The 23,551-nt window shown below is 36.0% G+C and overlaps 2 protein-coding genes and 1 pseudogene across 2 annotated transcripts; all 3 read right to left on the bottom strand.

Moving 5' to 3' along the window:
- Positions 1-1,891: 1,891 nt before the first annotated feature.
- Positions 1,892-4,824, bottom strand: LOC143610121 (uncharacterized). The gene is made up of 9 exons (XM_077084693.1): positions 4,677-4,824; positions 3,806-3,886; positions 3,640-3,728; positions 3,474-3,548; positions 2,955-3,016; positions 2,796-2,870; positions 2,537-2,716; positions 2,218-2,394; positions 1,892-2,142 (listed from the first exon to the last, which is right to left on the bottom strand). Exons 1-9 carry the CDS (start codon positions 4,797-4,799, stop codon positions 1,892-1,894), a joined length of 1,113 nt encoding a protein of 370 aa, XP_076940808.1. The 5' UTR covers positions 4,800-4,824.
- A 5,084-nt stretch (positions 4,825-9,908) lies between these two features.
- On the bottom strand, positions 9,909-16,272 carry LOC143610118 (TMV resistance protein N-like; annotated as a pseudogene).
- Positions 16,273-18,878: 2,606 nt separating this feature from the next.
- LOC143610115 (uncharacterized) lies at positions 18,879-22,585 on the bottom strand. Its single transcript, XM_077084689.1, has 4 exons — positions 22,286-22,585; positions 19,448-19,550; positions 19,202-19,363; positions 18,879-19,121 (listed from the first exon to the last, which is right to left on the bottom strand). Exons 1-4 carry the CDS (start codon positions 22,546-22,548, stop codon positions 18,969-18,971), a joined length of 681 nt encoding a protein of 226 aa, XP_076940804.1. The 5' UTR covers positions 22,549-22,585; the 3' UTR covers positions 18,879-18,968.
- Between the last annotated feature and the right edge of the window lie 966 nt (positions 22,586-23,551).

The following is a 23,551-nucleotide window of genomic DNA, read 5'->3' as shown; positions in this document are numbered from 1 at the left end:
AATTATGAGTTAAAACAAACACCTACAAATCAAAAATTGACACCCAGCTTGCTTGAAAATGGATTTGAACAAGACATAATTATAAATGCTTATCCATTATATGTTCAGTAATAAGGATGCTTTATGTTTGCTTTGCTTTGGCATCTTTATGACATTGTGATTACATGTAATGATGAAGATATTAGTAAAGTAATTATAACAGATTTTGAAAGGTTCAAATATTTTTAGGAATTGACATAATTGATTCTAATTTGGGGGTTATTTTAGTAGCTTAAAGAATAGTCTGCTTAGAATTATGTATTGTACTTTAATACTGTTGAGTTGTTTAAAAAATCTTCCAAAAAGGGGATTCTGTTTAAAAGAGGTTTTGTTACTTATGGCAAAATTATTTGGCATTAAATTTAAGTTCAAGCAGTCCTTGAATCAAGTTTTGACAAACCCTAGTATTAAATCATAACAATAAAGAAGAAAAGCATACAACTTGCATACAAGATGAGTTTTATTGAATAAGTTCTTATAAACCTAAGAAATAAGAATTCCAAAAACTCAACACTATCAAAAGGTGTTAAAACTCAATAAAAAAATATAAAATAACGAAAGAGGCTCAAGCTCACTATAAAATGGCTAGAATAACATATGGCAAATAAAAGCTATTAAAAATGAGTGTAAAACTCTTACAAACACATGTCCTAAATACACAAAAACATAGACCACATGCACCATTCTGAAACAAGCCTTTCTTTAAATACCACATCAAGCTGCCGCCTGAATCGGCCCGTTTGATCTGAATCCACGACCCCTGCCACGGCCTCCCCTTCCACGTCCACGCCCTGCAAAAAAAATCCCTATCTTTTAAAACTATGTGTGTTACATCTTTGGAAATGTTACATCTTTGGAAATGACTATTTAACCCTTGCATGAACATTTCACATGACCTAAATAAACCTCCACAAGAAACACAAACATAAAACTTCAAAATATGGAAACAAATCTGTTGAATAATGTTACAAATACATAATTACAAAAATAACTAACATGCTGTATGAATTAAAGATATGGTTTAAGCTACTTAACCTGGTTCCTTCATAGTTAAATATTTTAATTATTTATCCATTTGACCCGTTAAAGCTGAAATGCTGACCCATTAGAGTCGAAGTGACTAAAAATTGAAACTTTATAAAAAATACCCTGTTGGTTCCTTTAAAGTATAAAGTTTTGAACAGTTGGGACTTGGGACATACTAAACTAAACTATCTTTATCTCGACAGAAAAGCACCTGACACGTTTAATTCTATTGACTCGTCTCTTTCATACCAATTTTAAACTTTATATATTTGACCAACTAGCAGTTTTCATAATGTTGCATAACTTTATGTGTTAATATGAAATGTTACACTAGCAGTTTTCATAATGCTACAGGTTGTGAAAGTAGTAGTAGTACCTCTCCCCTGATGCGCGGGTGCTTCTTGATTATATCCTCCATCATACTGATCATCCACATAACCACCATTATTATCATAACCGCCCCTACCACGACCCCTGAAATTACGACCTCGGCCTCGACCCCTACCCCTTGTGTATTCACGAGGGGCATCCCACTCCACATCCTCATATTCTCCTGTTGCATAATCATTTCATGTGAATATGAAATGTTACACTAGCAGTTTTCATAATGCTACAGGTTGTGAAAGTAGTAGTAGTACCTCTCCCCTGATGCGCGGGTGCTTCTTGATTATATCCTCCATCATACTGATCATCCACATAACCACCATTATTATCATAACCGCCCCTACCACGACCCCTGAAATTACGACCTCGGCCTCGACCCCTACCCCTTGTGTATTCACGAGGGGCATCCCACTCCACATCCTCATATTCTCCTGTTGCAAAATCATTTCATGTGAATATGAAATGTTACACTAGCAGTTTTCATAATGCTACAGGTTGTGAAAGTAGTAGTAGTACCTCTCCCCTGATGCGCGGGTGCTTCTTGATTATATCCTCCATCATACTGATCATCCACATAACCACCATTATTATCATAACCGCCCCTACCACGACCCCTGAAATTACGACCTCGGCCTCGACCCCTACCCCTTGTGTATTCACGAGGGGCATCCCACTCCACATCCTCATATTCTCCTGTTGCATAATCATTTCATGTGAATATACTCGTAATAATCTAGAAAGCACAAACTGAACATCAAAACACACTACCTCTACCCTGTTGCATGGGTGATTCTTGATTATATCCTCCATCATATTGATCATCCACATAACCACCATTATTACCGTAACCGCCCCTACCACGACCTCTGAAATTACGACCGCGCCCTCGGCCCCTACCCCTTGGGAAGTCACGAGGGGCATCCCACTCCACATCCTCATATTCTCCTGTTGCACAATCATTTCATGTGAATTTCGTATATTTAATTTGATTATAGATGGAGCATAAGCCAAACTGGTTTAATAAGAAATAATATTATTATACTGAAGGTTTGCAAAAAATTAAAACAAGATGAGAAAGCAATTGTACCTCTCCCCTGCTGCATGGGTGCTTCTTGATTATTTCCTCCATCATATCGATCATCCACATAACCACCATTATTATTATTGTAACTTCCCCTCCCACGACCTCTAAAATTACGGCCTCGCCCTCGGCCCCTACCCCTTGTAAAGTCACGACGTGCATCCCACTCTACATCCTCAGACTCCCCTGTTGCACAATCACCAAGTAATCACACTAGGTAAATTTAGAATTGATTTTTTTCTTTTTTCACAAAATTAGATCATACCAGGAACAGGTCCGGACCGTCCTCTTCCTCTTCCCCTTCTACCACGTCCTCGGCCCCTTGCAGTTGGTGAACCCTCTGCATAAGAAAGATAGTCAAACTACTCAAATAGCCATCAAAGATCAACAAATATACTAATATAGTGTTACTAAAAAAACATACCTCCTTCATACTCAAATTCAGTTGCAGCCTTCACTTGGTCAGCTGGCAGTGGGGGCTGATAACTGCAATCAATTCATCACACATATGATGCGCACAAAGTAGAACAAAAAATGCTTTCATGTGCCAAAACATGATCATAATTCTTCGTTAATTTAAGGAACAGTCGCATAAATGAAATAAACTAAAAGTTGCAAAATGGGTCGAACACAACCCAATACAATCAGTTCTGAAGTGAGTAGCAATACCTTTAGAGAGAACCTATGGTTAACAATTCAGGGATACATGTATGAATTATGAAACATGTTATAACAACTAAGATGCCTTGAAAAATATACATATTTCACTCAATGCAATCCAGAACCATGCATTCTTATATGAAATAAAGACATGTTTACCATTAACTATGGAAAAGAGAGCATAGAAAACATAAAAGACCATGCATTCTAATATGAAATAACGATATGATTACCATTAACTATGGAAAAAAGAAAGCATAGAAAACATAAAATACCCACTCACCCAATGGATGATGTATCCAACTCCGTTTTGGACAGAGTTACAGTGATCATTGAAACATGCCTTGTAGTTTCTAGACTGCAGAAGCACAAAACAGAAAGAAAATTAAAAATAAAAGAGCATCAAAAAACAATTCTTTTTTAGATAGGACCACAAAAGATAAACTTACGGAAGTAAGCCTTCTTCAAGTGGTTCCCAGGTATCTGTTATGTCTGTGGATCCAATGGATGTAATTTGGTGAAGACCAACAATTCTCCTCTGTGATAAAATCTCAAGACTTCATAAATGGATATACCAGTAAATGGTGAGAGATTTAAATGTGAAGCATTACATACCTTTATGAGCTCCACAATTGTTACAGTCTTGTTGATTGCTCTGCCCATTGCTTTAAACACAACTTCTGAAGAGCCTTTTTCCTATTATATAGTAGAATAAAGTGAAGACTAATAAAATAGGTAATATAACTTAAAAGGCTTATGTACAGAAAAAAAATTACAAAACAGAGTGTGCCAATTCTATCTATATGACCATATTTAAGATTCATATCGATTTGGTAAAATAATGTAACTAGGCATGTAAACAAACCAAACGTTCAAAGAATGTTGTGAACCATTCGACTTGAGTTCGTTATGATCATCTATTTAATAAACAAACGAACATAATAATTGTGTTCATTTAGTTAAACAAACAAACATGAACACGTGTCTCGTTTGTTCATTTATGTTCATGATCGTTCGTTTGTATTTATTCGCTTAAATTCTTTCATGTTCATTTATGTTTGTTAGTTTAAGCTCATTCTTTTGTCCCCGCTTATATACGCATTTAAAATTTCGTTCATTTATGTTCATGAACATTCGTTTGTGTTTGTTCGCTTAAATTATTTCATGTTTATGTTTGTTAGTTTAAGCTCATTCTTTTACCTCTGCTTATATACTCATTTAAAATCCCATTTCAACTTAGTATTGTTTTAATAGGCCTAATACATTGTTCTACACATTAGTTTTAACTTGTTTAGCTCAGTTATGTTCGCTCATCTATGTTCAGTACTTCAGGTATGTTCGTTCGTGAACAGTTCATTTGTACTATTAATGAACGAACATAAACAAACACGAACAGGAACCACGTCCGTTTAATTGTACGTGTTTGCCATTTGATCGGTTAAAACGAACAAACACAAACTGTTCGTTCAGTTTTGCAAGAAATTACCTGAAGCAAAGTCATGGCATAGGTGATATAGTTCCGCATCCTTCCCTGGCTGGTAATTCGAATCTCATTCTCATTAATTGGTTGCTCTGCTCTTGGCTTTTCCACCTTCTGGTACCGATCCATCTTCAAACATCAAACACACAAATCAAAACTTTATTGAAATCACTAAAATTTTATATTTTTAACAAGCCAAACATGATATTTCCTTAACTGTATGATGAAAGCATGCAACTTGACACTAGTTCAAACTTCAAAGAGAAAAAAAAAGTAACACAGCATTTTAAATACCGAATTTGCACAAAACAGAACAATTAATAATAAATAAAAAAAGTAATATAAAAAAAAGCACAGAAACTTTATTTAATTGTTGTGAAAATGTCACAGAAAAGGTAGACAAACAACTGCATTAAAAAACATTAAAAAATTGGTTAATTATTTCTTATTATTGATTGCAAATAAGATTAAATGATCCATCTTCATAAATGATTTCTTATTAGTAGAATTTCATTATAACTTACTACAGGACCGTCACTGAAACTATCACTCATTCACTCCAATTATCAACAACAAAATTGTAAGGAAAAAAAAACTTATATTTAAATTATGCAGTCTAACAACTCACGTATAAACAATTTGAATCAAATAATATTATGAGTGATAATAATAAATAAATAAATAAATAAAACCGTAAAACAATTAAAAAAAAACAAATAAATTCACAGCACAGAAAAAATAGTACGATTCACCATAATCCACAGATAATAATAATTAGTATGATTTAAAACTTAATGTGCACGTAAGCTTAGACAGAAGCGTCTGCAAACAAATGCATAAACTTACTTATTCAAAACTACAGCACTAAATAGAAACAATCACTCCGACGAACGACAAAAAACAACAAAATCGAAAGCAAAAGGCCTCAAATTGGCTAAAAAGTATATGAATTGGAGTGTAATGAATAAGATGATAGAAACAGTAATAATGGAATGGAAGAATACGAGATCAATACACAGAGGTTATGTGTATATATAATATACCTGTATTATTATTGGATTGATGGAGTTTGTTCTGTTTAAGCCCTAAACCGTCAGGCGATATGGTTGGGAGGGAGCATTTATAGATAGATTGCAACTGTTTTTCTTTGCCCTAAACTCATCTCTCTATATAAACAGTTACTTGATTGCTTTAATCATTATGGGCCGGCCTTTTTCGATAACGGGCTACTTTACTCAATGTATAGGCCCGGATTGATTGGTTAACCGGGATTTGGGAATTGGATGGAGGATTGGAGGGTATAGACCGTAGAGGTGAAAAAAAATAACCGAACCCGGAATCCGGAACCGGATCTAAAATAAAAACCCGGAACCGGTTATTTTATACTCGTACCCGACCCTACCTGTAGGGTACGGAAAGGGTATGCATTTCGGTACTAAAATCTGAACCGGACCCGATTTGTACCCGGTAATACACAAAAACCCGAACCCGTTCCATACCCGGAACCTGGTTTTTCCAATACCCGAAACCGGGTATTTCAAATACCCGAAAAATACCTAAAAAATACCCCTAGAAAATGTAACGTTTTAAAAAATCCAATCTATACCCGAAAAATACCCTGAAAAAAGCCCAAAAAAACCCAAAAATATGATTTTTTTTCAATACTCGAAAATAGGGTATTCAAATACCTTATTTAATAATACCCGGTTCTATACCCGACACGAACCTAATGCATAGAGTATGTTTTTAGAGACAATACCTAGACCCAGACCCGACCCGGTTATTACTAATACCCGATTTTTCAATACCCGATCATGTCGAACCCAGTTCCTTACCCGAAACTGGGTCTTTGAAAAACCCGATTTGTGAACCTCTATTGGAGGGTATTTTGGTTAAGAGATTATTCTGGTTTTGGTTAACAATGTTAAGAATTGACTAGGTTTGGATTTTTGACCAGATAGAGGTGGAATTGGTTTTGGTGGGCCTAATGAATAAGTGGGAGAGGGAGAGTGAAAGGAGCACACTTCTCGACTAAGGTTCCGATTCGGCTTAGTTTTCTCTAAGGAACCAGAACTAGTCTGTATCGGCGATTTGAGTAGGGTCGGTTCTAGTTCGGGTACGAAAATGGGTTTTTCATGCACCCCTAGGCCGGTTTTGAGTGAACGTGACAAAATAAGAAAACTAATGATGTTTGACTCTGCCTTTTGACTTTTGTTGATAGGGCATTGTTTAGACCGGTCTGAATTGTTAAAATTTATGGGTCAATCTGAATTAAAATAGATTGTTCGTTGAACTAAATGGAGGTGAATTAAGCTAATGAAAACTTTCTATACGATGTAGATATGTTTTAGATTTAACAGTGTCTCGAAATTTTAAGATGATGATAAAGGTTTTGTTTACATGCGAAAATATTGCGAAAATATTGTGAAGAGGATGAAGCTAGTTTAAAAGAAAAATGTTGTGGGGTTTAAAAAAAACCACCTTTACAAATATTTTCTAACTAGTTTAATCCTTCCGTGTTACGGGGGTTTATTCAAGTTTTTGTTTTAATGATGATTTATTTTATTTTTTACGTAGTTTTGTTTTAATTTAATACATATATATTAGTTTGTTATTATATTTTTTAGCGCTTTGGTTTTTTCAATTGAGATGTGTAAGTTTTTTAGATTTTTAACGAACAAACATAAACGAACATGAGCATGTTGATTTTTTTAAATGAACACAAATATTTGTCTAATAAAAAAGGGGACGTTGATGTAGTTGACGATGATGGGTAGTATCAGAAGTTAACCAACGATGGAGATGATAGACCAGCAACGGAGAACATGTAAATGAGATAAATTAAATTAGGGTTTGATGATGAAAGTGTTTACCTATAAATAAGATCTTATAACCCATTTGAGGGATATTAGGGTTTGGTAAGACCCATAACTCGTGAAAATTTTTCTTTGATGATTAAGGGGTTATTTCACAAATAAATGAGATGTTATAACCCGTTTAAGGGCTATCCGGGTTTGGTGAGATACATAACCCGCAAAAATTATTGTTTGATTGTGAAAGAGTTTAACAAATAAATGAGATGCTATAACCCATTTAAAGACTATATGGATTTGGTAAGACCTATACCCACGATTTTGGGTCAAATGCATGAGAAGCCTCCATTTAGAAATCAAGCAATCTGGTGGCTCTAGAGAATGGGGGAACAACATGAGAGTGACACGTAGGATTTCATGGTAGATAGTTAGATTAGATTCGACTTGCAGTTTATAAAGATAGTCGGAACTTTAGCCTTAAATCATAGTTAAAATTAGGGGGTTCTTCGGGTTCGTTTTTCGGTTTTGGGTTTTCAGGTTGGGTTCTTCGCGTTTCAAAGTTTTAAACCTTGACCCGAAATCCAACCCAAATCTCTCACGGGTTTTTCGAATTCGAGTTTTTTCGGGTTGGGTTAATCAAGTTTCGAGTATTAATTATAACTGCAATGTTAAAATTAAAACAACATATTTTTCTTTGCTCGTAATGCAAATAATTAACCAACATAACTTGATAAAACAATTCAAAAGAAGGGTAAAACTAACTCGAACCATAATCGTCTTCAGTCGGGCATGATTTGGTTGTTTGATTGCAGTTGCTATTAGTAACAACAAAAACATAAATTACCAATAACCAATTGATCCATAATAGTTGGAATGACAACAGCTGATTAGGGTCAGATTATGATAACTTTAGTGGCTAAGACCTAGATTATTATACCTAAAAATATATTTAATTTCAAAAACAATGTTTATTCGGGTTGACCCGAAACTTATGGATCAAACCCGAGAACCAACCTGAATTACTGCAGTTCGGGTTCAGGTTAGTCTTTTCTCGGGTTCAGTTTTTTTGGGTTGGGTTAGTTCGGGTTCGGGTACGGGTTTTCTCAGGTTGGGTTTCGGATAAAAGTGACAGCCCTAGTTAAAGTTAGACCTCTTTTTTTAGGGTAATGAACTTAAATCACATGTGTCATAAACCAAAATGTATTAACCACGGTCCATTATTGAGTTATTAATTTTTTCGATTGCCATTTAGATCGGTAATGGTTACAAGGTGCCCACAACTTTTTCCGCACTTAATTAATATAAGCTTAATCTACTTCTTGCTCAAACTCATGCAACAATACAAAGAGGCGGTGTGCATTACTTAATTCCAAATTTCTTTCTGTTTGCAACTAAGGACACCAACAGCGTGATACGAGCTCGGATTCACCCAAGTTTGAACGCGCTCGAGCTTAATCTTAAATTGGAGCCTGTTTAATAAGCTCAAGCCTAAATATTAATAAATCATAGACGAGCTCGAACTTTAGACTCAAAGAACACTATTACCCATGTAATTATACAAAATTAAACAAAGACAATTGTAATGTAAGCATCTCAAAAGTTATCACATTATTATGTTGGTTCAAGAGTCCGAGACAAATGACTACCTAATATAATTAAATTATATACCAACTGTAACTAAGTTATTATCATTGACTTTCCAATAATTGAAGGAAAAAGTAGGGAATGACCATCTTCCATGTTGCAATTCCTCACTAGTTGCATCATAATGATCATTCTACCCAATTCATCGTAATCCGACACCAACAACTCAGTTCCTTTCATTGGTTTAATATCATCTTTGTATACAACACACACCCCGCATTCCACAAAATTATACTCTTCAAACCTTATGATAAGATTTTCATGTTCAAAAACCATGACAAAGATTTCCAATGATATCAATCGGCATGTATCCAACCCAAACAGAGTCTACACTTATGCCTAGACGTGTTGCATTAGCCATCAAATTCCCCTCACCCGATGGTTCAAACCTGATTCCAAGAATGCTTGACATTCTCTTTGATGGTAGACGACAACATATGGCCAACCCTATCATTTTGGAGACCTGGTTGTGAGGTACATGAAGTTTGATCTTGTTTCCCAACCGTTGATTGTTGAACCAGTTGGGAATTTTGCTTCCAGGAACCAGGATACTTAATCGATGATTCACAACAGCACATTTCTGTATCCACAAACATAATCATTTAATTTTGACTATACTAAACTACTAGTATCAAGGTGTTGAATAAGACTTTTTCTTTCCTACTAGTGAGGGTTCAAGTCTCGTGTAGAACAAACATGTGTAATTTTAGGAGTAAAACTAGAGAGTGTCAGTTGTCATTCATAAGAAAAAGTCTGAACAACTAGCGTTGTTTTGTAATTATCAGGAGTGACTAATTAAGTAAGATGATGAAGATACCTGGACCAAAGATTTCATCAACATATTAGCAATGTGGCTTTGACTCTCTTCATCGTTCAGGATTTTGTGGCAGCCACTGAATGAGATCTTAAACAACCACTTATATGTATTTGATATATCTCCAATCTTTTCCAAATAAGTGCAACCATCTGCCTTTAGATTTTGAATAAGTGGTGGAAGCTCAGGCAATTCTTTGAGTCGGTCACAGTTCCTCAAGTCGAGGTATTTTAGATGAGAGAGTTGAGAGATGGTTGCAGGTAGCCGGGTGAACATGTTCATGTATAGAATAAACTCTTCTAAGTAAGGCCATGCACTATGTAGATTATTGGGGAAGCTGTCATCTAGAAGGTTCTCTCCAAGATCCAATACTCTCAAAGAACTTAAATGCAAGGAACCCTGAATAAGCAGTTTCAGTAATATACTTTTCCGATAAACATGTTCAGCTAGCTCAAATGCGATGACGCCAAAAGATCTTCCCATGGTCAAAGTGGTAAGGCTGGTTAAAAGTCTGATTGATGATGGTAATTCCATTATGCTGTAACAACAATGAATATGTAAAATTGACAACCTCTCCATATTCATGGAGATTTCCGGGACACTTTTGAGACAATGGCAGTCATTAAGAAGCAGTCTCTGTAGAGATTTCATCTTGATACAGGATGAGAGAATCTCAAGACTGTAACAGTGACTCAAATTCAAGTAAATAATATTTTCATGAAGAAAAATAGACTCGTGAACCTCCACCAAACTATTGCAAAATGACAAGTTTAGCCACTCAAGGTTTGGTAACCCTGAGACACTGGGAAACACTCTTATCAACTCCGAGCGATACAGATTAATGAACTTGAGGTTGGGGAAAATGACCTGGTAGACAAATATATATGATGTTTGCTACATTAAGGTTAATGCAAGACTAGTACATCAAACAATTTGGATTAACAAGAATGATACCTTTGTCTCTATTTGTAGTTGTCTCATCAAACCTTTTGTCATTTTGAGACCAGCAAGCATGGCTAAATCCCTTGCTATTCTCAAAGAATCAAATGGATAACTAAGCCAACTAAGCCATCTTAGCTGTTCGGGATAATAAGTTGGTTCACTGGAAGTGAACCCCCCCCCCCCCCCTTTAACTTCAAGCAGCCTCAGTTTCTTCATGCTCTTCAAAAGTTCTGCGCTACAATAGGCGATGGGCATATCAATGTTCTCAGGCTCCACTATGGCTTCAACTGCCTCCAACCTCTTAAAAAACAACAAATTACAAGATTCATTAATTTGAACCTACCATGTTCTTTCTTACGACCATTATGTCTACGTGTAGAGATAACGAATGTGAGAAAGTATTATTCTCTCCCAAAAGTTTTATCAAAAAGCCAACACAAAGGAAACATGTGACATGTGAAGAATAAGTTTATTGGATTTGAAAGCATACATCTCCAAATGTTATGATAGACCCATATACATGTACATAGGTGTAAGGAAATCAAAACTAACTTCATTTCAGAACAAAGATCAAAATGGCCCAACGCAAACTAAGTTGCTATTGAGCATTAAAGATATGGCTTACATTAATTGATGTCATTACTGTTGGGTTCGTAGGCCTTGTTGGCCCGGTTTATTATATGAAGTCAAAAGAGGAGACGGGTGTGGGCGGGCCCGGCCCGGTTTAGATTTCTTGCATAATAATTTACTAACCCTAGTTCAGTCTCTATATAAACAACATTATGTACTTGTAATTTTTGTCACTCAATAAAGATATACCTAGTTGCCACCCGTGGACGTAGGTCAGTTTAGACCGAACCACGTTAAATCCTCGTGTTCGTTTGCTGCTTTCGTGTGTGTGTTCGGTTTCGTGTGTGCGTTTAATCCTAACAAGTGGTATCAGAGCTTAGGTTGGATCACACGAAGAACACGGGAACCAGTCAAGTCGTCACCAAACCTTCCGCCGCCGCCACCCTATTGCACTAGGGTTTCGTCGTCGCAGCAACAGAATCGGAGCTAGGGTTCTGCCGCGTTACTGCTAACTGCTGCTAGGGTTTCACCGCCGCCACCAGTGCTACCATCCGTTTCTTTGTGCCGCCGCAGAAGGGTAATTGCCGGCCGTCGCGCTCGTCGTCGACGATATTGTTGGGTTCTGTTTGAAAGCAATTAGTTGTTGCATCACCAACGTGTAGCGCCGACAGTTGTCTTATTAGTCGGGCAGAAGCTTGTTATCAAGGAAGAAGGCAAATTTTGGATATTAAGGTTTTGTCTTTTGTTAAGAAAAATAGTGGCGTGGCCAAGACACAAGAGACAACAACTCTGACCAAGATATGCACTTTTGACCTAGTTAATTAATTTTGTGGGACAAAAGACTTTGGCAGTTTGCCAACGAAATATTTGGTCGAGATCATATTATCCAAAGTACGAGTCAAGAACAGTTATATCAAGATCCTGTTTTAGTTGAAGAACTGTTGTCAATTAGAAGAAGCGTTAATAAAAACCAAAACCAGTGCCAACCGCGTTTGTCAGGTTTATTGTTTCAGTTTAAAGTTTCAGTTTCTGATTTTCAGTTCAATATTCCGCTGCGTTAAATAGGTTGATTGTTTAACAGAGTTCAGTAGAACAGTCGTTAAGTTCAGGCTCGTGCCATTGCGTGTTTGTCTGTGTTTTATCTAGTTTTTCGTTTTAGTCATTGTCATGGCAGAAGACGGAAAGGTTTCGATACAGAAGTTTGACGGACAGAAGTTCGGTTGGTGGAAGATGCAGATTGAGGCACTACTTTGTCAGAAAGACTTGGATGTAGTGTTTGAGGATGAAAAACCAGAAAAGTTGTCAGAAGCAGATTGGAAGAAGTTAGACAAGAAAGCTAGGGCTTGTATTACATTGTCGTTGTCGGAAGATGTGGCGTTTAACGTCATGAAAGAAACCACAGCCCGTGGTATGATGGACGCACTATCCAACATGTATGAGAAGCCTTCGGCAGCGAATAAGGTCTATCTTATCAGAGAGCTAGTGACAACTCGAATGAAAGAGGGTGGGTCAGTTACAACTCATATCAATAATCTTAATTCGATCTTGTCCCGCTTAGTGTCAGTTGACATTAAGTTTGATGATGAAGTTCAAGGCCTCTTGTTATTATCCTCTTTGCCCGACAGTTGGTCGCAAACAGTGACTGCAGTTTGTAGTTCGTCTACAAATATTACTTTCGATGGGATTCGAGATCTGATTCTGGGAGAAGATTCAAGACGCAGAAGTTCAGGTGAATCATCAGGCAATATGCTAGTCACAGAAGGTAGAGGTAGGGGAAAACAACGAGGCAGTGGGAGCAGGAAGAGGAGTCAGTCTAAGACTCGTAAGGATATTGAATGTTGGGGTTGTAAAGAGAAAGGACACTTCAGGAATCAGTGTCCGAATGGTAAGAAAGAGGTGAACGTTACAGAAGACGACACAGATGACGGGGTCAGTAGTGATGAGGCTTTGGTTTGTAGTGTTGAGAGTAGCGTTGATGCTTGGGTGATGGATTCTGGTGCATCGTTTCATGCCACTCACTGTAGTGAAACGATGAAGAATCTTAAATTTGGGGATTTTGGAAAGGTTCGACTAGCGAATGATGATATTTTAGAGGTTACGGGTATGGGAGACGTTGATTTGATAACTTCAGCCGGTACTTCTTGGACTTTGAAAGACGTGAGGGTTATTCCAAGTTTGAAGAAACGTTTGATTTCAGTTGGGCAGTTGGATGACCAAGGGCACGATGTTAAGTTCGGGAATGGGCAGTGGAAAGTAGTCAAAGGGAATCTTGTGGTTGCTCGTGGCACGAAAATGGGTTCATTGTATATGGTCGGCATGTCATCGAAAGGAGTGGATCCAGTTTTGGTGAAAGACAAAATCCGGTTCACAGAATCTCGTGGGCAGAAGAAGGTTCGTTTTGCAAGTAACAAACCCAGAGCCAAAGTGAAGATTCAGGATGAACGAGCTAGGAAGGTTAAATCAGTTGGGGGACATCGTGACAGTGGGAGCACAGGTCGTGTTTCAGTTACAGTTCCAGGTCGACAGTGGATTAAGAAAACCAGTATTCCAGCTGTAAAAGTCTCTCCAATGAATTACTTGCTGAATATGGAGAGTGTTTGTTCTCAGGTTATCTCAGGATCCGGTAGTTCGTTACAGTGGGAGCCGGTAGGGACAGAGAATGGGTCAGGGGCAGTTTCAGCCGTGACTGACGTGTTGGAGTTCCGGGGAGCTTCAACAGGCCTTCAGGTTAATTGATGAGAAGGCGGTGGCAACTAGAAGAAGTTTAATGTTCAGATTACAGAAGTACAATCAGGAGTGCAGACGAGAGTACTCAAGGCCTCCGAGTGGGAGATTGTTGGGTTCGTAGGCCTTGTTAGCCCGGTTTATTATATGAAGTCAAAAGAGGAGACGGGTGTGGGCGGCCGGGCCCGGTTTAGATTTCTTGCATAATAATTTACTAACCCTAGTTCAGTCTCTATATAAACAACATTATGTACTTGTAATTTTTGTCACTCAATAAAGATATACCTAGTTGCCACCCGTGGACGTATGTCAGTTTAGACCGAACCACGTTAAATCCTCGTGTTCGTTTACTGCTTTCGTGTGTGTGTTCGGTTTCGTGTGTGCGTTTAATCCTAACAATTACTTCTTTGATTCTCTCTGGAACCCATACCATGTTGTTTGGATAGCTTTCACGAACAATACATTGACCCATCTCCGGAATAAGATCATGCATATGAAGAGCTCCATATGAAATACTCAAAAGAGATTTTTCAATCAACACGGTTATTCCACTGACAGCTTCAAAACCCAAGGAATCAAGAAGTCTCATGACATGGTGTCTTTCTCTACCTTTGAAGAAACATGCTATGTATAGGAATATTTTCTTTTCAAGGATATTCAATCCATCATAACTTAGCTTTAGAACTCCATTGATCTCATTATGTGGTATTTTGGCCAAAACTTTCAATGCACTTTGCCAGAAATCCAAATTTCTACTACAAAAATGAGAGCCTAAAACTTTGAGGGCCAAAGGAAGGTGGCCTGTATGATTTACTACAATACGTGATAGTTCCTCAAACTTTTTTGGAGGAGTGTTCTCCATAAATGCATATCTATTAAAAAGCTTCATTGCTTCGATTTCTTCCAACAATTCAGGTGCATATTTTTCTTGTGCATAACATAACAAATGCTCGTCTCTAGTTGTAATAACAATTCTACTACCCGGCCCAAACCAGTCACGAGCACCAGCTAAGAACTGGAGTTGCTTAATATTATCAACATCATCAAGAACGACAAGAACCTTTTTACGACTTAGCCTTCTCCGAATCTGACACGTTCCATCATCATAATCCTTTACAAGAAAATGTTCTTGCATTAAGATTTCTGACAGAAGCTTCTCTTGTAAGAACTTTAGACCTCTCTTATCAGAACCATTGTCTCTTAACATCATCAAGAAAGCTACTACCCTCAAACGCATACGAGATATGACGATACACAGTTCTGGCAATTGTTGTCTTGCCTATTCCTCCCATTCCCCAAATTCCAATAAAGCAAACATCATCACCCCCTTAAAGTAGCAATGTCTTCACATGGTGGATCCGTGATTCCATTCCGATCAGATTTTCTTCTGGGTGAGATTCAGTATAGCTCAAGATGGTTCTTACAATTTGCTTAATACATTCTGCTTCACGCCTGCATGTTGATCAACAAAACAACAATTCATTGAATAAAGAATGCCACCTACTGTAATCAGTTAAGGATTTGGTAAAGTGATGATAGTATTAACGCAATTAAACCGATAAAGCAAGAGAGCTAACCCACTGGCAGTTTTAGATACATCCCATCCAGCTAAATTTGCAGCGGTCTTTAAAGCTTCCCTCCACCTGTTCACTTTCTCAAAATCATTCATCAACTTCACGTCATATTGTTGGAATGCTGTTTGGAAACTTCCTTTTTGTGCACGGACGTCAGATGGGTCCACGCCATAGAACACTGGTAATACTCTCTGTCCCAGGATATCCGAACATTCCATGATCTTAACAAGTTCTTCCAAACACCAAGAAGAGTTTGCATAATTTTTTGAGAAGACAACCACCGAAACCATTGACTCTTCAATTGCTTTCACAAGTTCAACAGGGATGGATTTCCCTCTCTGTAGCTTCTCGTTTTCCTTAAACGTGTATATTCCTGCCTGATCAAGAGCTGCATAGAGACGATCCACAAAGTTGTTTCGAGTGTCTTCCCCTCGAAAACTCAAAAACACGTCATATGCCCATCTTCTAGTAGTTGGCGTAGTAGACGATGAGGATGAAGATGCAACAAGAGTACCGTACATGGCTGCGGGAGCAAAGTTTATATTAGAAACTCAAAGCGAAGATAGTAAAATTCAAAATTAAGTTCTTTTAGTTAAAGAAAAAATATTTACGAAAGGAATCAAATTGTATAGCGAATTCATCTTGCAAGGGAATTGGAACGGAACGGAATGGCATGTATCGAGTGGCAAATTGATAATATACGAACACATTAATTTGGATAATTCCCCCAAATGTTTATTAATCAAGAAAACTAACTTAAAACTTGATTGCAACGCAAACCAGAACACGGTTTATATGGCTAACCTAGACTCGTTAAACTATGACTCTGATTTATGGAAACCAGGACTCCTAATTAACCAACTGACTTGGACTCCAAGTAATTGCGATCGACTTGTGGACTAAGTAATTTGCTAATTAATAGGATAACTAACCAACTTGTTATTTCCACCTTAACCATCTGTATTTTTCAGAATGGAAAGTACATTTTCATTCTTTGAATCCAGTTTTGGTTTATGCTAAAATTAAAATGAAAAGAACTACAATTGTTCAAATTACACTTCATTTGATTATAAAATTCAGATATATCCCATATCTCATTTTATTAAAAACCAACATATAAGAGAAGACAAACAACAAGAAATTGTAAAGCAATGATCGAAGCCCCTATTTAAGAAATCATTCAAAAAAGCCCCAAATAATTACCTGTGCAGACTTGGAAGAAACTGAAGGAGAAGATGAATGAACAAAGAAAACGTTTTTCGTGTAGATGAAGGTATATTGAAGGTGATCTATGTTTTTGCTAAAGTCAAACATGTATGATGTTTGATAGCAACATACAAAAGAAAAGGTCAAAACACTTGACAATGCGTTTTCTCACAAATATTAGATTAAACAAGTTAACTACTCTTGAAGATTAAGGCAGTGAATAACTAACTTGCATTAAAAAGTGCTTTTTATAGGAATATATAAATGGAAGGAAACGGATTGACATTAGCGTGATCTGATCCATTCTCAGAAATCAATCATGAACCCGGCAGATCATTTCTTTTTCTGGTATATGAAATAGGTGACTTCGCTAAGTCAATTCTTAGAAAATCTCTAATCAAATCATTTGTCCTTGTTTCAACAAAGGAAGCACAAGCCTTTTCGATCTTTTTGTCTTGGTACCTAAATAAATTATCATCATTAAACTTTGTTCATTATAGCAAAGGCCATTGAGCTCCTTAGTCATGTCAAAGAGGTCATGACTTATGAATAGTATTAGATCTACGAATATAATGTTCAAGCCACTTGGGTTTGCTATTTAAAAAGGACTAGCATCGCAACATTTTGCCAATTTTCCCTCCATTTTGATGTAAACACTACTCTTTAATAAATGAATTAAAATGTCGATTAGTGTATTACAGCCGAAGAAAATGAAGTTTTAGCGCAACATTTTATCCGCTTGCCTTCAATTTTTAATGTAATCACTACTTTTTAGCGAATGAATTAAAATATCAAAACGTGTGTTACAGCTAAAAAGAAAATGAAGTTTTAATGTCACAAGGACAACCTTTTGTTGATAATGGGGACATGAAGTGTACGGATTCCAAAATAAGATATCCCAAATGGGGTAAACCGAACCGATGTCACCCAAACCTTCGAGTATTGGTCTACGTCAGGTTCAGTTTTTTAGTGTAAGACCAAGACCGATCAATTGAGGTACCATTTCGAATTCTTGAAGACAATTCATAGTACTTTGGGGCTGAATTCAGATCGTGATCCCACAATGCATGCATGCGATTTCTTTTAGACTTTCGATTTAGAATTCAACTACATAGCATGAAGTAACCAATATTTGTTTAATTATTTTGCAAGATTCAATATGCACCCCACATGCTAGATGAAACGTTTCAATGAAAGTCTAATGTGTAAATCATGTTTAAATGCAATAAATAGTTCAATCGTCAATATGTTGATCAGTTCTTCATGTAAGTAATATAAAACATGATAAATATTAAACCTATGAACCTATTACAGCATGGAGAATAGTAATCGGACCAGAGTATGAGATAGTCGACATGTTTGTCATCTTGGTCGAGTTCCCCTTTAGGATGTATAGTTGATGATGGTGTTAGGGTTCTTGAGAGTAACCCGGTTTTATGAGAGAGGAGGCACACAAAATTGTTATGTGTGTGTGATTAGGTTATGATGTTAATATTTATCTCTCTTTATATACACCCAAGGGGAAACCCTTTATTAGTTAATTATAGGTAATATGACCCATCAACAATTACCAAACTAATATATAATAAGGTATAGTTAATATTTTGATCTATTATAATATAAATGATTATAATGACCATATATAAATATAGGGGAATGTTAACGTACAAATGAAATTAACGTGTTAAACGTGAGAACCAAATAGAATAATTATATATACAAGTAGGGTAATTATGTAATTACATCATAGAGTAATTACATAATTACTCTTTACTCTACTTGAATATATAATTACTCTACTTGATTCTCATGTTTAACACGTTAACTTCATTTGTATTTGATCCAAACTCTATGAATATATGTTATTATATATTGTTCTTACACTACATATATCGCAATCAAGATGAGATTTATAGGTCAATTAGATGTGTTCATGTCATAGATGTTTTATTCATATAAACCGACCACGAACATAATTTTTAAAAGAAACAACGATATAAAACATGGTTCCTTAATCAGAAGAGACACGGTGACGTTGTTTGCTAACAAGCGGGTCAATGATTTTCCTCCATCTGTCATAGTCAATCGCGTCATCACTAACGGGTAACAAAAACCCGTTAACAAAGAAAAATGGCGTGCCATACACCCCTCTCGAACACCCGTACTGCAAAAACAAAAAAAGGATTGTTGTACTACATGTTATGCACAATGTAAACCTCACAAATCAGGGATTCTTGACTTTACCTTGAATGAAACGCGAGTTTTGATGTTCGTCTTTGAGTCTCTGAATCCAGACTTAATCGCTGATTGCATGGAGTTCCCAAGAGTGCTTGATGCGAACCTGATAACTTGATCAAGAGCCGCTACTCGAGACATGTTTAAGGTTTGTGCATTGTAAAAGCGCTCCTGTTTGTTTGTCGGTCAACAAACATGTGTTATAATCGATCAAAATAAAAAAATTAAAAACTAAATGAAGTTATTGGTTGTAACCTGATTGTTAAAAAAAGCTTCCAACAAACGGTACGTCGCTGAAGTATTTAACTCATTAACGATATGCAAAGCTCGGGAAGTAATGAAAGCGTTGTCATGATATCTAACACATAAAACGTAGTGTAACATTACAGTGTATAAAATAGTTTAAACGATATAATATAACGTGTAATCCTAATGACTCAAATAAAGGGGAATATAACCTTAAGTTACCACATATTCGAAAAGTAATCAAGAAAAAAGACGCTATAAACCACCAAATCCATCTGCTTTATAAAGTTGCGTAAAGTGTTGTAATATCAGCATAATAACATGCTTTATAAAGTAACACAACTAACTTTCTTGTGTTACTTGGAAGGCTTTACAAAAGTATCTTTAGAAGAAAGTTGATACTTTGGTGTTTGGTCTACTAGAAGTGCAAGGTGAGGTCAACCTGTGTCGTATGTGCTACTTCTTGATTAAACATGTACTCTATGTATTGTATGTTTTATTTTCCAATCAAAATTTGGATGATATGAATATCAAGGCCATGACTCCATGAGTGTTTAATTATACAGCCACTAAAAGTATAGTATTAACCGAATTCGACATACAATATGTTCCTTCTCACTTAGAAGAGAGAGTTGTAATTTGTAAATCGGGGGCAACTCATTTATCGTTTAAGAGCATGTTTAAGATTGAGTTTGAAAACAACTTAATTATTAGGTTTTTTCAAAAAAAGTCAATAAGTTAAAATATAGTTTGACACACAAAAGACTCTTATTTTAGTCTTTTTGAAAGGTTAAAAACTGTTTTTAGAAAGGCACACATCCTCATGACTTTTTAAAATAGTTTTAAAAAAAATCAATAAATATTTTTCAAACTCAATCCCAAACATGTCTAACTCAAAAAAACATGCGTTAATCTTATGCAGGTATGTGGGGTACACGCGTTTGATAAAACTTTGTTTTATTCAAATGGCGTGTTCCTAAATTTTATAAGCTAAACATTAAAAATAAAAATACAAATAAAAACTATGTCAAGCACGTGTAGTCTCATCTAAACTACTCTTTCACGTGTAATCTTAATTTTCGTTTAGAAAATACGTGTTTTCGAGAAACTACGTCACACATTTAATAAACTAGTCAGTTGTCCGCGCGATGCAGCAGTGTATGCACAAACGCAACCGGTGTTAATATGTTTGTAACCTCGCAACGGTATGTGCGTAAGCCGAAGGTGATATGCATTTAACATGGCTTCGGACGTGTAACCAGTGCCAATAAACGCGCCACATAATGCCTATATGCGAGCAACCCGGCATGTATAAACAATGTCATCCACGTAACTGATGCTTGAACGCGCGTAACTGGTGGCGACAAGCAAGAAGCAAAGATGAAATGCACAGTAATTTCAAAACCCAGTCCGTTTTGACGGACCTGTTTCGACCCAAAAACGTTTTAACCCGAAGCCCATTTTGACATGTACCCTTTCGATCTAAACTCATCCCGACATGAACTAAATTAACCCTTTTTGTATTAATCTGTTCCAGCCCTAATCCTTTCCAACACCATTAGCCGAACCTGCCCGACCCGTTGTCGGTAATAACTGATCACGTAACATAGTTTTTTAAAAATTAATAAACTATAGCAAACTATACTCAAATTAAAGAGAACAAAATGGTCGTTTTTATGGTGTATTTTTTTTTTGAAAAAATATTAACGTGTGAAAAAGTTACGACCGTTAAAAAGTCGCGAGGTAGGTGGTTTATAATTAGGGGGAAATGTGTAACTATTTAATATATTAACAAAACTTGATTGAAGTTGAAGGACCATTATTGTATATTATTTTGAAATACGCAAAGACTATTTTACCCCGACATTCTTAAATTTATATGCATTGTAACTTGTACTAAATACAACAAGAGTGATACCACTTAAAATTTAAGAGTTCCCTCACTCCTATATTATATATATGGGGAAGGTTATGTACATTTTGATCTTAACATGAGTATGTAGGAAATAATGCCAATTTATTTAAAAATGCGAACGTAAGGAACAATACCAACTACAACACCAATCTACATAAACAATGATTTATAATAACAAAGAAAGAACCTAAAAACTACAACAAAAGAATCAAAATCAAGAACAAAATAATAACAGCATATACCAAGAAATACTTATAACAGCAAAAGAAAACATCTAATAATAACAACAAAATATAAATAAACAAATACTTATAACATTTCATAATCGAAAATTAGCAAATATGAACAAAAAATAGCAGCAAACACCTATAAAAATAAACCTAATTATAACAACAAATTGATTCTCACCGTTTTCATGTTAAGAATAAAATGTATTTGATCTATATAGTATATAGATTATATATGGTATAAATTATACAACAATGACTTAAACACAGTTTTGTCTTTATTACCGAACCAACTCATGACACATGAACAAAAAATTAATTAAAAAAGTTTTCCAAAAAAATAAAATAAATTACTTTTTAAGATAATATTCAGTCTATCGGTCCAAACAATAAAGAACGACATGTCTAATCACCGGTCCATAAGAAACACCGAATAATAAAACTTTTTTTTAACGGTCAACAAAATTTTATATATAAATAAAACTAGCAAGATGCTAGAACCGTCAAAAACAAAAACACCAACAAGCCGCCGCAATTGCGACCAAAACCCAACCGGGCACCACCGAATAATAAAACTGCTTATTTGTTTATGTATTTCTGAAAAGTTTTAATTTGAAGCCCTTTTCAAGCTTTAAACCAAAGGTTTACCAAACAGTTTTTGTTTTCCAGAAACATCCGCTGATAAAACAGAGAGAGAATACTAACGGTAACGGGAACGGATGAACAATGAGAGAAACAAGTCCAGACCCATAATAATCCACCGCTTGTTTAAGCGGAGGCCACGAATCCCGGCTGTCGGGACACACCGGGTCAAAGTACGCCTCAATAAAAACAGTTGCCGTAGACGCCGCCCGTTTCTTGTACACGAACCCATCATACTTGGGCGGAATCAAAGACTGTGATGAAACCAAAACCAACATGCATGTTATAATTAGTAAAAAGGTCACCGGAGTTGTGGGTTTTGACATGGCGGCGTGCGGCGGAGGTGGTGGTGGATGAGGATGTGAAATTTGGGTGATGGGTTTTGTGAGTTTATGGAATAATATTAACGGGAGTGGGTTTTGACGTCCACGTGTTATGCACTTGGTTACCGAATTTATGGATTCTGTGGGCGTTAAAGTTTGCGTTAAAGTTATGTCTTTGATAAAAGTGTAAATGAAAATACGTAAGTGGTTAGTTTTAAGATGTGAGATGGTTCTATAATTAGTTTGGTGGTAAATTAGGATTATAGTTAAGAGTTGCGTGATATATATAAAGTTATTAATTTTACTTTACTGGTTTAAGTAATTATTCTTTGATAATTACTTTATGATTTAATTACATAATTATTTTACTTGTATATATAATTAGTGTACTTGATTTTCACGTTAATTTCATTTGTATTTGATGTTGATCAGTTCTTCATGTAAGCAATTAAAAACATAATAAATATTAAACCTATGAACCTGTTACAGCATGGAGAGTAGTAACCGCAGTAGGATATGATGTAGTCGACATGTTTGTCATCTTGATCGAGTTCCCCTTTAGGATATATAGTTAAGGATGGTGTTAGGGTTCTTGAGAGGAACCCGGTTTTATGAGAGAGGAGGCACACAAAATTGTTATGTGTGTGTGATTAGGTTATGGTGATGATCTTTATCTCTCTATATATACATCCAAGGGAAAACCCTTTATTAGTTAATTATAGGTAATATGGCCCATCAACAATTACCAAACTAATATATAATAAGGTATAATTAATATTTTGATCTATTATAATATAAATGATTATAATAGCCATATATAAGTATATATAATTATATATATAATCTTACATTCTCCCACTTGGCCGAGTAATAATTTATTATGAGTATTAGATAAGCATGATCAGGAGTTAACACTCATTTTAGCTTTAAACTTAAACTAGAGCAGAGAAATACAGTCATTGAATTGAACATCAGCTCAAGACCCCCATTAATCATACTGCAGTCC

This window comes from Bidens hawaiensis, unplaced genomic scaffold (genome assembly GCF_021521415.1).
Source record: "Bidens hawaiensis isolate Kalapana, Puna unplaced genomic scaffold, B.hawaiensis_p1.1 tig00023989_1, whole genome shotgun sequence".
In the NCBI taxonomy this organism is placed as follows: domain Eukaryota; kingdom Viridiplantae; phylum Streptophyta; class Magnoliopsida; order Asterales; family Asteraceae; genus Bidens; species Bidens hawaiensis.
The sequence above is the reverse complement of the archived record's forward strand: the minus strand, read 5'-3'. Positions and strand labels throughout refer to the sequence as shown.